Source organism: Plutella xylostella, chromosome 7 (genome assembly GCF_932276165.1).
Source record: "Plutella xylostella chromosome 7, ilPluXylo3.1, whole genome shotgun sequence".
NCBI classification, from domain to species: Eukaryota; Metazoa; Arthropoda; class Insecta; order Lepidoptera; family Plutellidae; genus Plutella; species Plutella xylostella.
In genome coordinates, this window is record NC_063987.1 from 7,245,950 (window position 1) to 7,260,203 (window position 14,254).

The 14,254-nt window shown below is 37.5% G+C and overlaps 1 protein-coding gene across 6 annotated transcripts in view; it reads right to left on the reverse strand.

The window, feature by feature from the left end:
- The window catches only part of LOC105389255 (atrial natriuretic peptide receptor 1), a 195,650-nt gene that overhangs the window by 40,661 nt on the left and 140,735 nt on the right, over window positions 1–14,254 (reverse strand). For all 6 annotated transcript variants that reach the window (XM_048622101.1, XM_048622102.1, XM_048622103.1 and 3 more), the window contains one exon: window positions 3,967–4,105. In XM_048622101.1, coding sequence (XP_048478058.1) covers window positions 3,967–4,105 — 139 coding nt within the window. The remainder of the gene's footprint in view (window positions 1–3,966; window positions 4,106–14,254) is intronic.

Consider the following 14,254-nt stretch of genomic DNA (forward strand, 5'->3'; position numbering starts at 1 on the left):
ATTTATTTATTCACTAAATTTTAGTACAACGATCCAAGGAATACGGGCAATACAATATACGGCCCGACAAATTATTCATGCGAATATTCACATCGAGCGAAAATTCAATGTCGGTCGGTAACCACCTTAAGGATAAAAATTGCTCGTATGTTTTCTTTGTCCCAGAGTGTTACTCTATATTAGGGTTTCGTTCCCGTGTTCCCGGGAATTCCCGTTCCCGGGAATTCCCGGGAAATATGTCATTCCCGAAACCGGAAAAAAAAAATCATTCCCGGGAATTCCCGGGTATTATTTTTCATCTATTCTATGCTATATTTTCATCTTTATTTATCTGTTTCTCCTACCTAAAACCAAAAAAATTATCGGCTTTTACATATGTGACCAAAGAGTATGTAAAAGCTAACGGTAGTGTGACGCCTGTCATATTTTTTACCCGACTGCCGAAGGAGGAGGGTAAAGTTTTTCGATTGTATGTATGTATGTATGTTTGTCTGTTTATTTGTTCCCTCCTGTAGCCTAAACGGCTTGATAGATTTTGATGTATGAGGTATCGTTAGAAGCGTATTGATGGCGCGATGACGTTACATTAAAATGTACATAGCGCCCTCTAGAGGACATAACGTGATGATCGAAAAAATAATATTTTTGCAACTAGCCGTGTGGGGTATCAAATTAATGGGCTTGATTTGCACATTACAAGAATATGCACATTGTAGGTATTTAAATAACAACACCAAAATTATTGAAATAAAAAATGTTCATGAACCCTGACGTAAAATTTCATAAAAATAAAAACAACTAAAAAGTTACAAATAAAAAAATATAATTATAAACAAACGAAAACCCGCGTGCACACTAAAAAGGTGAAAACAAGTCCCAATGTTAATGGAAAGTATCGCAGGCGGGGACTCCGGGGACCAACTTGACCGCCACACAAGGCCGTTTTCTAAGTAACATTCAGCTAAATGGTGAAACCTCTGGTGGTCCCCGCCGACGATACTTTCCATTAACATTGGGACTTGTTTTCACCTTTTTAGCGTGCAGTCGGGTTTTTGTTTGTTTATAATTATATTTTTTTTATGTCCCGATTTTGTGTCCGCGTTTATTTTTATAAAATTACTAACGCAGAGAAAAAACTAAAATAAGAAGTAGGTTGAGCGATAAATCGCTGTGTGTAATATAATTTTGAATAATATTATTTTCAAACTGTTAATCATAATACCTTTGGTTTAATTTACAATTAAGAAAAACAAATGATTTTGCATGTAAAACAAATCATTATAATTTTGGTTGTTAATTTATCTGACTGTTGCTTTTTTCTACCTATACGAGTAATAAAAGTAAGAGTTATAAAAGTATATTTGATTTAATTTAAGTGTTTTAATACCCGAAAACAGCAAAAACTAGCATTTAAAATAAATTCCCGTTTCCCGGGAATTCCCGGGAAATCTTGAAAAAAATTCCCGTTTCCCGGGAACAGAAAAAGGTCGGGAAAAACGAAACCCTACTCTATATTGACGAAAAACTAACGAACGGGGGTTGTCGTGCAATCGGCATGTTTAATACAACGAGATAGACCCCTGGCTCGTGCAGCAGCCCTCCGAAACTTAGTTTTTCGTCAATATAGAGTAACCCTTCCCGGTACCCATTCTTTCCAAAGAAATGCTCCATTAGCCAGCTCATGTGAGCCAATTGTATCGGGATCACAGCACAAATATTGGGGTAAATGTCACGGCACAAATAATATGATTATTTGGGGCTTTCGGATTTGATTCGTAAATGGATTTTTTGTAAGGTTTTTTTCATTTCGCTGTTTGTATTCATTCTTTGTTTAACAATACTAAGAATGTTGCCTTTAAAAGCTGAATTTGTATACGTTTTATAGAATGTAAGTTTACCTCTTATTCTTAACAATAACAAGGTAGTTATGAACTCTTATGTGGAGTGGCATATAACGAGTATGTATATGTATAAGAACTACCGTAGATTCTGACTCGTACCAATTAATTATTTTTAATTAAGGACTTTAATTGCACTCTCACCTACTTTAATGGTTTCGTGCTAGTGGGTAAATGAGTAAGGACGAATATTATTATATTCGATGAGATTGAGAGGTGAGATAGAAAGCTCTGGTTTTTTCTAGTGGTGATGGTTTTTTTTTATCGCAATTATCTTGTTAAATCTGTTAAATCAAACAAATTCCTAACTACAGTGTTCTAGTACGAGCCATGATACAAATAATGTAAACGCTGCTTACACTGTCTCAAACATAGAATTTGGATTTTGTCAGTGTAAAAAGTCAGTGGTCCAAAAAGGCTTCCCTCAAAGACACTATAGTGCCGTTAGTGCCTGACGCAAACTTTTTCCACGTTTTAAATAGGTCCCCCTTTCATATAGTGAGTTCCCTAAGGTGGCTCCGCCGCAAACAGTTACAGTTAGTGCTTATGTGTTTCATCTCACTCCCTTTAGCGTACGGTGAAAATAAAGAATCAAAATTAACGGTCCGCTTACAAAATAAAAAAGTACTTCAGTATATAATTCAGTACACTACTTATTAAATTATGTGTTTGTAGCCAATCCAAAAACATTTGTGATTTAAAAATACTTACTAAGTACTTATATATACTAAGTACTTACTTACTTACAATAACTATGGTAATAATATTTTTGAAACGGAAAGAAGCCCGGACGATATTTTTGTAAATTTATTACGTTCTTATCCTCTTTCCCATAAAGGCCAGAAGGACAAATTTAACGCTACATTTGCTCCACATCCTTAGCCCGCGTGGTTTGTTTTGCCCTAATGTTTTTTCTTTGTAAATTTTGGGATGAATGCCCAACCTACATAGTTTAGTCTGCCAGGGCCTTTAACATAAATAATGTAATCAAGTGTACTTTTACTCTGTGCGATAGGTTCAGTTCATAGAGTGTAAAAAAACATGCAAAATCAACAATTTTTAAAAAAAGTTTCAGTATGTACCTACTAAGAGCCCAAATTTCGTCCGGCGTATGAAAAATTGTACTTTACGAAATGGTAATACGGTCGTGACTTCAATGTTACTATTGATATCTGCGAGTATTTTTCCCAATTACTTCCTGAAACTCTGAACTGAAAGAAGGAAAAACAATGGTACTTCCGTATTTCTATTACGATTTTTTTTTAATTTCATATCTAACAAAGGTTCCACGAGTCAGTTGTCTCTTACAGACCGCATAGGTAATGTTTTTGTAAATAAGAAAATGTTGCCAATATTTTCCGTCAGTTCCGTATACGATTTCCAAGTTAAATATTTGTCGATGATGGAAGAAACTGAAGGCAGTCGAGGGGAACTCCTCAACGGTAGACAGCAACTACCTCGTGTTTAGGCTCGAATGATTCGTATTGACTAATAGGACTTATTGGTATCATTTGCAACTTGAAAATTGAACGTTAATTATTGCAAATAAACTTAAAACAGTGAAAAGTTAGAGTCGATCGTTTGATCCAACAAAGTTTTCCACCACAGATAAAAAGCACGCACTCACGCCTTGTACTAATGTACTCCCTTGTGGGGTAGGCAGAGGTGCATTGCTGCACCCACTTTTCGCCAGAGTGTTATGTTAGTCCCAATGTAATAGGGGCGGGCCTATTGCCATTTTACGGGCACATCCAAGACCCGGGTCCCGGGTTCGATTCCCGGCTGGGGCAGATATTTGTTTAAACACAGATATTTGTTCACCACAGATAGGTATCTATTAAGATGTCTGTGTTCTCCACGTAATACTACAATCACGAGCAATGAAAAAGTTCCACTTACAAAATAGACACCAAATGACTACAATTTTTAACGCATATTAAATTAAATCTTTTTTTTCTTATGCGCTGTCAAATATTCTTCAATATTTAAGCTAGTCTTTTCCGTTTTGAAGTAATTCACTGGAACTTTTTCATTGCTCGCCAGTACAAGTAAAAAAGCCAACACTCACAGTTATCCGGACACAGGGAGCCATCGAAGCCACACTCCGGCGTGTCCGGGGGCGGCGAGGAGCGCCCCCCCGCCCAGTGGATGGGGCGCCCCGCCACGAACTGCAGCGATGAGTTGGCCGCCACGTACGTCGCCACCACCTGTGGATAGGGGCGCTGTCAGTTGCAGCCGTGGCTGATGTTTTTATATACAGAGTGTTGCAAAAAGTAAGTATACGTACTAAGCCGAACACGATACACACGTAGGTTTCGGCTTAGTATACCATTGTTGCAACATCCTGTATAGTGTGTATTGTCTCGTCTATTTTTTTTAAAACAGATGAGTATGGAAACTTTTTTACGGCGTTGCTATTGCTCTACGTAATCCACATAATTTATTACTGCGTTGCTGTTGTTCCTAGTAGGTAATAACCCATCTCGGAAAGATGATCCATCTTTCTCTGTCAATATCGGGAATGTGCGAGAGACATACTCAGTACTCACACGCGGGCAGGGGGCGGTGTCAGATGCACGCCGGGAGGTTGGGCCTACCTACAGCCGTGCCTGATGTTTTTATAGCAATGAGGTGAATGGAGTTATGAGGACATATTTTGTTTTGACGAACACCTATTTTTCCAAAATTACATCCTGGAGGTGCTCCTTCACGGGGCATTCACGTTTACTGTAACATTATAGATTCGTCATTCGTTGAGCTTTATGAGCAATTGTTTTCTTCTTTCTACGTTCAAAATTAAATTTTGAATTTATTTCCGATTGCTCTTTTTCGCTCACTTTCGTGGTAGGAACTTTTGTCCCATTGTTCGGTCAGAGCACAGCTATTAGAATAAGCGATGGCATGACTTTATTCATCTTTTTCTTTTGAGCCAGTAACTGTGAACATACAAATAGGTATTTTTGAATTTCAGGGCAATTTATTTTATTCTGGAAGTAGGTACTTATTTAATTGATAGAAGCAGCGATATCTCATATTCTTACTCGTAGAACTCATACATCCGAAATAATTACTAACCACTAAAGTTTTATATGAAATGTTCCTTCTAGCGTTAGCTCTTAAAACATTAACTTAGTTCATAACAACGCGATACCAACAAAGGTTTTGTTAGCGGTTTTTACTACGATACTATTATAAAACTTCTCCCAGAGTATCTAACTTTGCTGCTTAAATTTTGACTGGTTCTTAAGTCTTGAATTATGTACTTAAGACAAGATAAGGTATTACGAGGTTGTTAGTACCGTCTTTGGGGTGGATGTACTAAGTGTCTACGTCTAGCCAAGAACTACAGTTTTAAATATGTGTGCAAAATTATGTGAAACATAATGTCAAGATTATGTATTTTACGGACGCTTTTTTGTTAATAATTCATAATTATTTATTGATACCTCGTTAGTGTCAACAGCTGTTACAAAAAATATAATAAACTATACAGTAGTATATTTCAAGCAAAATAGTTCATATCAGTTTTCAACTGTTGAGTCCGTAGTTAGGTAAGCTATTTGCATAATATATACTTATAGTAAATATAGGAAGATACCTGATGTGCTAGCTGTGAAGCACAAAATAAGTCAACCGTATAAAGGTACTTTGCAGATTAATGAAAACGAAACGTAATATTTATGCTGGTGCCAGATATAACACGGCTGGAGGTAAAGTCTGTAAAATGTGCATCGAAAATAATAATAAATGTTGCTTTAGCCACGAGAAAATATACAAAATCTCTAGATAGGTAAATATTGATGAGGAACAAAATTTTATTTTAGCAATGTCAAACTACAGGGTGTTGCAAAATTGGTATACTAAGCCGAAACCTACATGTGCAGCATGTTATATCTAAGCCCGAAACTGAAATCAGAATTTGGAAATTCGCGAAAAAAATATATTTTTTTCCATAGTAAAAGTCACGTGACCAAAAAAGTTTCTATGGAAAATGATTTTTTTTTTCGCGAATTTTCAAATTCTGATTTCAGTTTCGGGCTTAGATATAACATGCTGCACATGTAGGTTTCGGCTTAGTATACCCTTTTTGCAACACCCTGTATAAATGTTGTCTTATAAGGGTCGATATTCATAACATCGATAGACCGACCACACTAATAGACATAATTACTGTTACTTATATTAATTTATGAATCGCATCTATATCACGTATAGTGCTGAAGGTGATAATGAATCGATAATAATAATCGATATCGATAGTTGAGCTACACTACTCGGTAAGTGCAATTTATCAACACGGGTATTGCCACAGATTTATATTCACTATCATCAATATAGGCTATTATCGAAAAACAAACTAGCGATTGTTGGGCAACACTAACAGACTATATTATAGTATGGCTCTGAGCATCAAAACGTGTAGTCGCGTATTAATAATTTTATTTTAGTGGTGCTCAACTAGGTATCGATAGTAAAATTAACGACACCTATAGTAAAATTTACTATGGTAAATAGCTACTTTTTTTTTTTTTTTTTTTTAATAATTTATTTTATTATTTCCCAAAAAATACACAATCAATTTAGATAGTAAATCTCCCAAACTACAATATAGTTTAGCGGGAGAGGACTCGCTAGGTATATAACAATATGCATAATCTTAAGTAGGTATATTTAACTTACACTAAATTACTTATTTCTAATGTAGGTAACAGGCCACTAGGTAAGTACTTTTCAATGTTTACATATATTTATGGTGTTATTAACAAAAAAAGATTTTAATTTTTCTTTTACAACTTTTTTGGATACATCAGCTTTTAGTGTTAGATCTCTGGGGAGTTCGTTAAAGATTTTAGGCACAATGTACTCTTTGGTCCGTTTTCCATAGAAGTTATTAACTTTCGGCACCAGTAGGCTATCTATTTCAGCTTGTCTAGTTGGATAGTTATACTTGCGTGGTTTTTTATAGTCATCACGCCAATACTCCTCAAGCACATGACATAACAAATATTTTTTTTCAATTGGTACAATTTTACAAACTTTAAATAGCAATTCGTAGTTGTTTTTACATTCTTTCCGGGTCTTATCATCTGTTAATGTCTTTAGGAACTGTTTTTGAAGTCATTTAATCTTATTAGTATGAGTAACAAATGTTGACCCGTAGGCACCCGCACCATAGCCTACAATAGATTCAACTAGAGCGTAGTATAAAGAATATAGTATACTTCGAGGTGTACAGTATTGTAGTATGCGAAACTTGCCCAGTACTTGTCTCATTTTTGTACAGATGTCGTCAATGTGTAGCGTCCAGTTAAATCGTTCATCTATTGTCATGCCAATGTACTTATAGCTCATTACTTGCTCGACTACTGTGCAGCTACACGTGACGTCACCGTGCAGACAGTTAAATGAGTGACCTTTTATAATAACAGGTTGCGCATTTTGTGACTTTAGATAGCTTGAGCGTATGTGCATTATTTTGGTTTTTTTTATATTCAATAGAATGCCATTGTCATGTGCCCACTTGCTCAGGCTATCGAAGTCCTCTTGTATGCACTGCTGTACCGTGTCTAATTCTTTTCCAGAGTACATTAGGCAGGTATCATCGGCAAACATATAGCTCTTACATTTATTTACAACGTTAGGCATGCTATTTACATGTAAAATATAGCAAATTGGACCTGTTACAGACCCTTGAGCCACACCGTACATTGCATATTTGGGTTCACTGAGTGTATTATCTACTTTTACTACTAATTTTCTATTACTTAAATAGTTTGAAAACCACTTTAGTAAGTTTCCACTAATTCCACATTCATACATTGATTTTAGAAGGGTTGGATGCTCCAGTGTATCGAAAGCTTTTCGAAAGTCAATAAACAATAACAAAACATGGTTCTTATCATTAACTAGCGACCATTATTAATTGTAATTATAAACTAAAGACGGTTGACGATCAACGCCTTTGCTAAATTTGTATTTGTAAAAAAAAACCGATAATTAACCAGCCAATCTGTTACCTTATTATTTAACTTAAAACCCTTACGCTGAGTAGCTTGAAGTTCCTTAGTGCAACAAAGCATCAATCAATAAGTAGTGTCTCGCCATTTATCGATAAATGAAATGAACAACACTAGCGACCATATATGGCGTCCCTAAGTATGAACACGGGTAGTGGCGCAGATTGCTCTCGTAGATAAAGCCGCAATCTACGGATAAGCCTTTGAGTACTGAGTACAATACCGCAATCAAGTGCCGTAGTGAAGATTACCATTCACTAGCAGCTACTGTCGCGTTTTTTGTTTGTTGTACTCACGAGGAAATGCGGTTTATGTACTAGATATAAAGGGTGTTGCAAAAAGGGTATACTAAGCCGAAACCTACACGTGCAGCATGGTATATCTAAGCCCGAAACTGAAATCAGAATTTCAAAATTCGTGAAAAAAAAACATTTTCCATAGAAACACCCTGTAGATTGAGGAAATCCAAAACACTATGAGTGTAATAAAATACCTTGTGCGAGCGTATGTGTTTGTATTGAAGTCGCGAGCATAATAATATGCAATAAATTAAAAAAATATGAAGTTTAGTGGTTTTCATCTCTGTATTTTCTTTCAAATATTTGTTCGCAAATGCACACACTCACGCCTTGTACTCCCTTGCGGGGTAGGCAGAGGTGCATTGCTGCACCCACTTTTCGCCAGAGTGTTATGTTAGTCCCAATGTAATAGGGGGCGGGCCTATTGCCATTTTACGGGCACATCGAAGACCCGAGAACAAATATCTGTGTTTAAACAAATATCTGCCCCAGCCGGGAATCGAACCCGGGACCATCGGCTCAGTAGTCAGGGTCACTAACCACTACGCCATTCGGTCGTCCGCAAATGCAAGCAAGAATTTATACGAGGAATGATATACTTAGACAAGCACCATTCAGCGTTTTATCATAAAACCACTCTTGTGTTTTGTACTAACAAGCAGAATTTTCTTTTAGCATTGAACATAAATATTTAAGAACCTCATTTGTATTTGAATAAAAAATATCTCTGTTACTTTTTGAGTGTCTGCCTTTTAAGCTTTTTGATGTTGTTTCTTATCGTTCTTCATATATTTAATCTAACGAAGCAAGACTTGAGGTTATTGCGGGTTTTTCAACTGAGAACGACAAGTTAAACATAGCTGAAGTATGGCTTACAGTGCTCTGATTGGCTGAATTATCCTTGAGCAAAACAAGTTAATTCTCTAGTAGATTTAAGGTAAGCGTCTACCTTTCGACATCGTACGCAATGAACGTACCGGTTTCAGTATTCTTTGTATAGAAATACACACAAGTGCGTCCACTTCATCGGTATTGCTGACGCTGTTTCTTATTATATACATTTATGAAAATCCGTTTGATGTGATACGTACAATACCGATAGGTGGGCGCTTAACTTTACTCAGTAATTGGGGATTTTAAAAAAGAATCATCGTACATTGCAAATCCATTATAATATGTTAAAAATTCATGCCTTGCTACAGCAAAATATTACCTTTCCTCATAGAGGTATTACACAAAACAATTTGTCAACAAATTGAAAGCAAGTTTGCTGCTCTAGTGTGACGCCGCCTCGTGAATGTAATTTTCTCATTCCTTCCCTCCTTCGACAACGAAAACCATGAAATATGCATATAAAGCTTGACGCGGCTGTAACAGGAGCGGGCTCTTCCTTTACGACCGGGGGCACTATAACTTAGTCGCTTTTCTTGTACAGGGTGTTGCAAAAAGGGTATACTAAGCCGAAACCAGCAGGTGCAGCATGTTATATCTAAGCCCGAAACTGCATCTGAAGAATTCTAAGAAGAAATCTGAATTTCAAAATTCGTAAAAAACAATTCCTTTTCCATAGAAACTAAGTTGGTCACGTGACTTTTTACTATGGAGAATAATTTTTTTCGGGACATGCGTCCGTTGCGAACTGTTACAACCCTTATCTCTTAGTAATTACTGCTGATGCAGCTTTGGTATATTTCCATGCAGGCATGCACATGGTAAGACACATGTGATGTCATACTTTACTTTCATTCATTGTACTTGGAATAAACAGTTAGAATCTGGTCCTCGCGAGAAGCGGAACTCCTCCCGCTCCGTAACTCGGAAGTCGGTTTTAGGGTGATTGTTGTGTTGTGCAGTTTAAAGGAATAAATAGTGTTTAGGAGTTAATCGTAGTTTTTTTTTTAAAAGGCAACTGGGCTCGGTCTCCTAACAAATTGGTGTCAGAAGTGGGATACCAGAGAGGTCAAAAGACTTTGAGTCTAGACGCTGGTATCCGAATCCGAGCCGACACCCCCTGCAAAAGTTGTCCTGGCCGACGGTAAGACCTTGCCTTTAGACAAGGCCCGCACCAGCTACTCTCCGAAGACTCGACGGTCAGCCTCAGGCCTGTAGCCTTGAGCCCGCAGTCAGCACTCCTCGCCAGCACCGCGCCTCGCCGTCATACTCAGGCCTCTCTAGCCTTGAGCCGGCAGTCATCGCGTCACCTCTACGGGATCGACAGTAAGACCTTGCCCTTAGACAAGGCCTGCATCCACCACTTCTCCGGGTCGTGGTTGAGCCTCGGCGGCTTCTCTAGTCACGAGCTCGCCAGCCAGTTCTGCTCACCTCCATCATCAAACTCATCATCTCCACTGCAACTTCTTCAATTCCCACGTGAATTCACCGCGCTGCAACGTGAGTCGCGCAGCGGTTCCCAGCGATTCTGCAGTCTCAGCACCGTGTCTACACTTCTGTCGCGCCAACTGGCGTGAGAATGGCAACGTGTTTCATCGTGTTTCTGTGAGTTTGTGATCAAAGTCAATTTGTGCTAAAGTGAAAGTTCTAATTTTACTATATTTCTACACAGTCTTTATACACATTTTTACACTGAGTTTTCTCTGATTTTATCGAATTTTTACACTGAATTTTACACTGATTTTATTGCTATTTTTGTGTCGTATTTCTAAAGTTGTCTACAAGTCTAACATCGCATAATATTCAATTTAAATGCCTCCCAAAGTAGAGTCCAAATCAGAAGATAAAATGGCTGAAAAGATAACTTTATCAGTCCTTACTAAATTTATTAAACCATACAATGGGGATCGGGAATCACTCCCCGCATTCCTCACTAACTGTGACAATGTTATGTCACTTGCTTCCCCCGACCAGCAAAACGTGCTGTGTAAATATATTTTGTCCCAATTGGAAGGCAAGGCACAGGTTACCTGTAGCTTAAAAACATTTGAATCATGGAATGAGCTAAAGCCATTCCTTAAATCAGCGTTTGGAGAGAAAAAGGACTCCACGCATTTACTGTTAGACATGACAAGTTGCCGACAGTTTAGTAATGAAGACGTCACAAAGTACTCTCTTCGAATAGAGTTCATTTTAACAAGGATGCAAGCTGAGTCTCATTACACCTGCAAAGATGATAAAGAAATCGTAGGCAGGATAGCTTCAAATGAGGAATTAGCCCTCAAGACCTTCATATTAGGCCTCCACAACCCTTCAATTTCTACAGTCGTCAGATGTAGGAACCCCAAGTCTCTAGACGAGGCTGTGCAGCACGCCATAGAAGAAGAAAAGCTGTACAACTCCAGACCTAAGGCTAATCCTTACTCTAAATCCCCCAAACAGTGCTCCCTATGTCATAAAACAGGGCACACTTCATCTGAGTGTTTCAGTAGGAATAGGAAACCTCAGCAATTTCATAATTCATATAATGTGACCACTAACCAAAATTCTCTTTCAGGTCCTAAAAAATGTCACTATTGCAAAAATTTAGGTCACACAATTCAGGAGTGTCGTAAACTCCAATATCGTAACCGCCAAAATTCTAACACTCAAGGCCAGGCTAATACGCCGAGCCCTTCTTCTAAATCCGCGCATGTAAAATTCTGCGACGTTCAAAATGATAATTTAAACCAGTAAAGATTTCGGGTCAGTGCCTACCGGAATCACATCTCTCAAACGGCACACAAAAATCTACTAAATTCATAAATACATCTCGGTCCGAGATACCGAGTTCTACATCTCAGCAATCACTGAATTCACTGATTTTTAATAAAAATAAATTGCTGAGTCATACACCTCTGTCTAAAAATGACACGAGTTCTACTAATTTTTATAATGAAAATACATCTCGGCCAAGACCGAGTTCACCTCAGCGTCCACTGAATTCACTGCATTTTAATAATAATAAAACGCTGAGTCCACCTCTGTTACAACAGAGTCCACCTCTGGAAAACCAGAGTCCACCTCACATGCCAAATAAAGACATGATGAGTCCACCTCTGTTACAACAGAGTCCACCTCTGGAAAACCAGAGTCCACCTCACATGCCAAATAAAGACATGATGAGTCCACCTCTGCCGAAGCGGAGTTCTACATCTCTGGAAAACCAGAGTTCATCTCAACTACCTAACAAAGATATGTTGAGTCACACTAATTTAAAAAATACATCTCGTGAAAACTCGAGTCCCACTGAATTTACTAATTTCTCACTGAATTCTACATCTCGTCAAAGTGCGAGTTCTTCTGCTACGTCACAAAATAATAATACTAACTTTACTAAATCTACACCTCAGTCCAATGAGCTGAGTTCCGCGAAACAAAACGCGAAAAACATAACTGTGCTTTGTGATAAGCCTAAACAGGTTAAAATACCTAAAAATACTAAATCCACTGATTCTACTATTTTATTTGAGTACACTGATGATTATAACAAAAAGGTATCTTTACCTCACGTTTACATACAAACAAATCAATCTACGGAACCCCTCTGTTTTCTAATTGATACGGGTGCTACTATATGCATAGTCAAAAATTCAAGTCTGCGCGAAACGCCAGACCTTTCTACGGAAAAAGTAAACATAAAAGGCATCACCGACTCTGATTTAATCATCGAAACATTAGGTACATTCCAGATGGAATTCACCATCTCGGATCAATCACTGAATTATAAATTTCACGTCACTAATGATGACGTCAATATGACGCACTACGATGGTATCATAGGTAGCGATTTCTTTAGCTACTTTAAAGCAAACATTGACTATCAGTCAAAATTATTATCCATAAACGGTGACTCAATCCCAATTGTTTATAATCAACCTACTTACATTATCCCGGCCCGAGCCGAGGCTGTTATCGAGTGCGCTGTATCAAATTACAAGCCCGAGCTTTATCAAAACAACGAAGCTCTGGTCTTAGACCATACCTTATGCGAAGGTGTTTATGTCGCTAATTGCATAGTCTCTATCAAGCCAAACAATAAAATAAACATCTCTATTCTCAACACTACTAACTCAGACATTGAAGTCAAAGATTATTCCGTAGAATTGACACCTATTGAACGCGAACAATTCGACACTAATTTTTGTCACCAAATAAATTCTACTACTTCTACTAAATCCGATCGCGTTAAACAAGTACTAAATTCTATTCGATGCTCTCATTTAAATCACGAAGAAAAGAAAGCTCTTTTTGAATGCTGCTCTCAATACACTGATATTTTTCATATAGAAGGCGAACCTCTGTCTTATACTAATGCAATCGAGCACACTATTAATTCAGGCGACGCACCGCCGATTCATGTAAAGTCATATCGCTTCCCTGAATGCCACAAGGAGGAAGTAGATTCGCAGATTCGTAAAATGCTCGATCAAAATATAATCCGTCCCTCTGTTTCACCATGGAGTGCCCCAGTATGGGTAGTTCCTAAGAAAATTGACGCTTCTGGCAAACGAAAGTGGAGAATCGTAATTGATTATCGTCGTTTAAACGATGTCACTGTTTCTGAGAGTTACCCACTGCCTCTTATCACTGATATCCTCGACCAGTTAGGTCATTCAAAATATTTCAGCACACTTGACCTTGCAAGTGGCTTTCACCAAATTTTAGATAAAAGATAAGATAAAGATAAAAAGTATTTATTCGGTGTCTAGCACCACACACCAAAAAATTATAATAACATAAGTAAGTACACAAAAAAAAAATAAAACAAAAAAAAACGAAATTAAAAGTGAAAACAAACAAACAAAAGAACATTAAGAATAATTAAAAAATTAATAATATATATAATGGTGTGAGTTGTCCAGCACCGAAAAGGCCCGCGCCTCAGCTTACACCGCTACAGATGAGGTGGCATCCACCCACCTGACGCGGCACTGGTTTTCAGTCGCGTCCTAGAGTGACTGTCATTTGACCTACTTTTATAAAAAAGAAATATATATATTGTATATAGGTATACGGTTATACATAAATTTTATACTTAAATACCAATACTGGATAATATAATAACAATCATAAAAACATACACATAATATATAAAGCAAGAATGTAT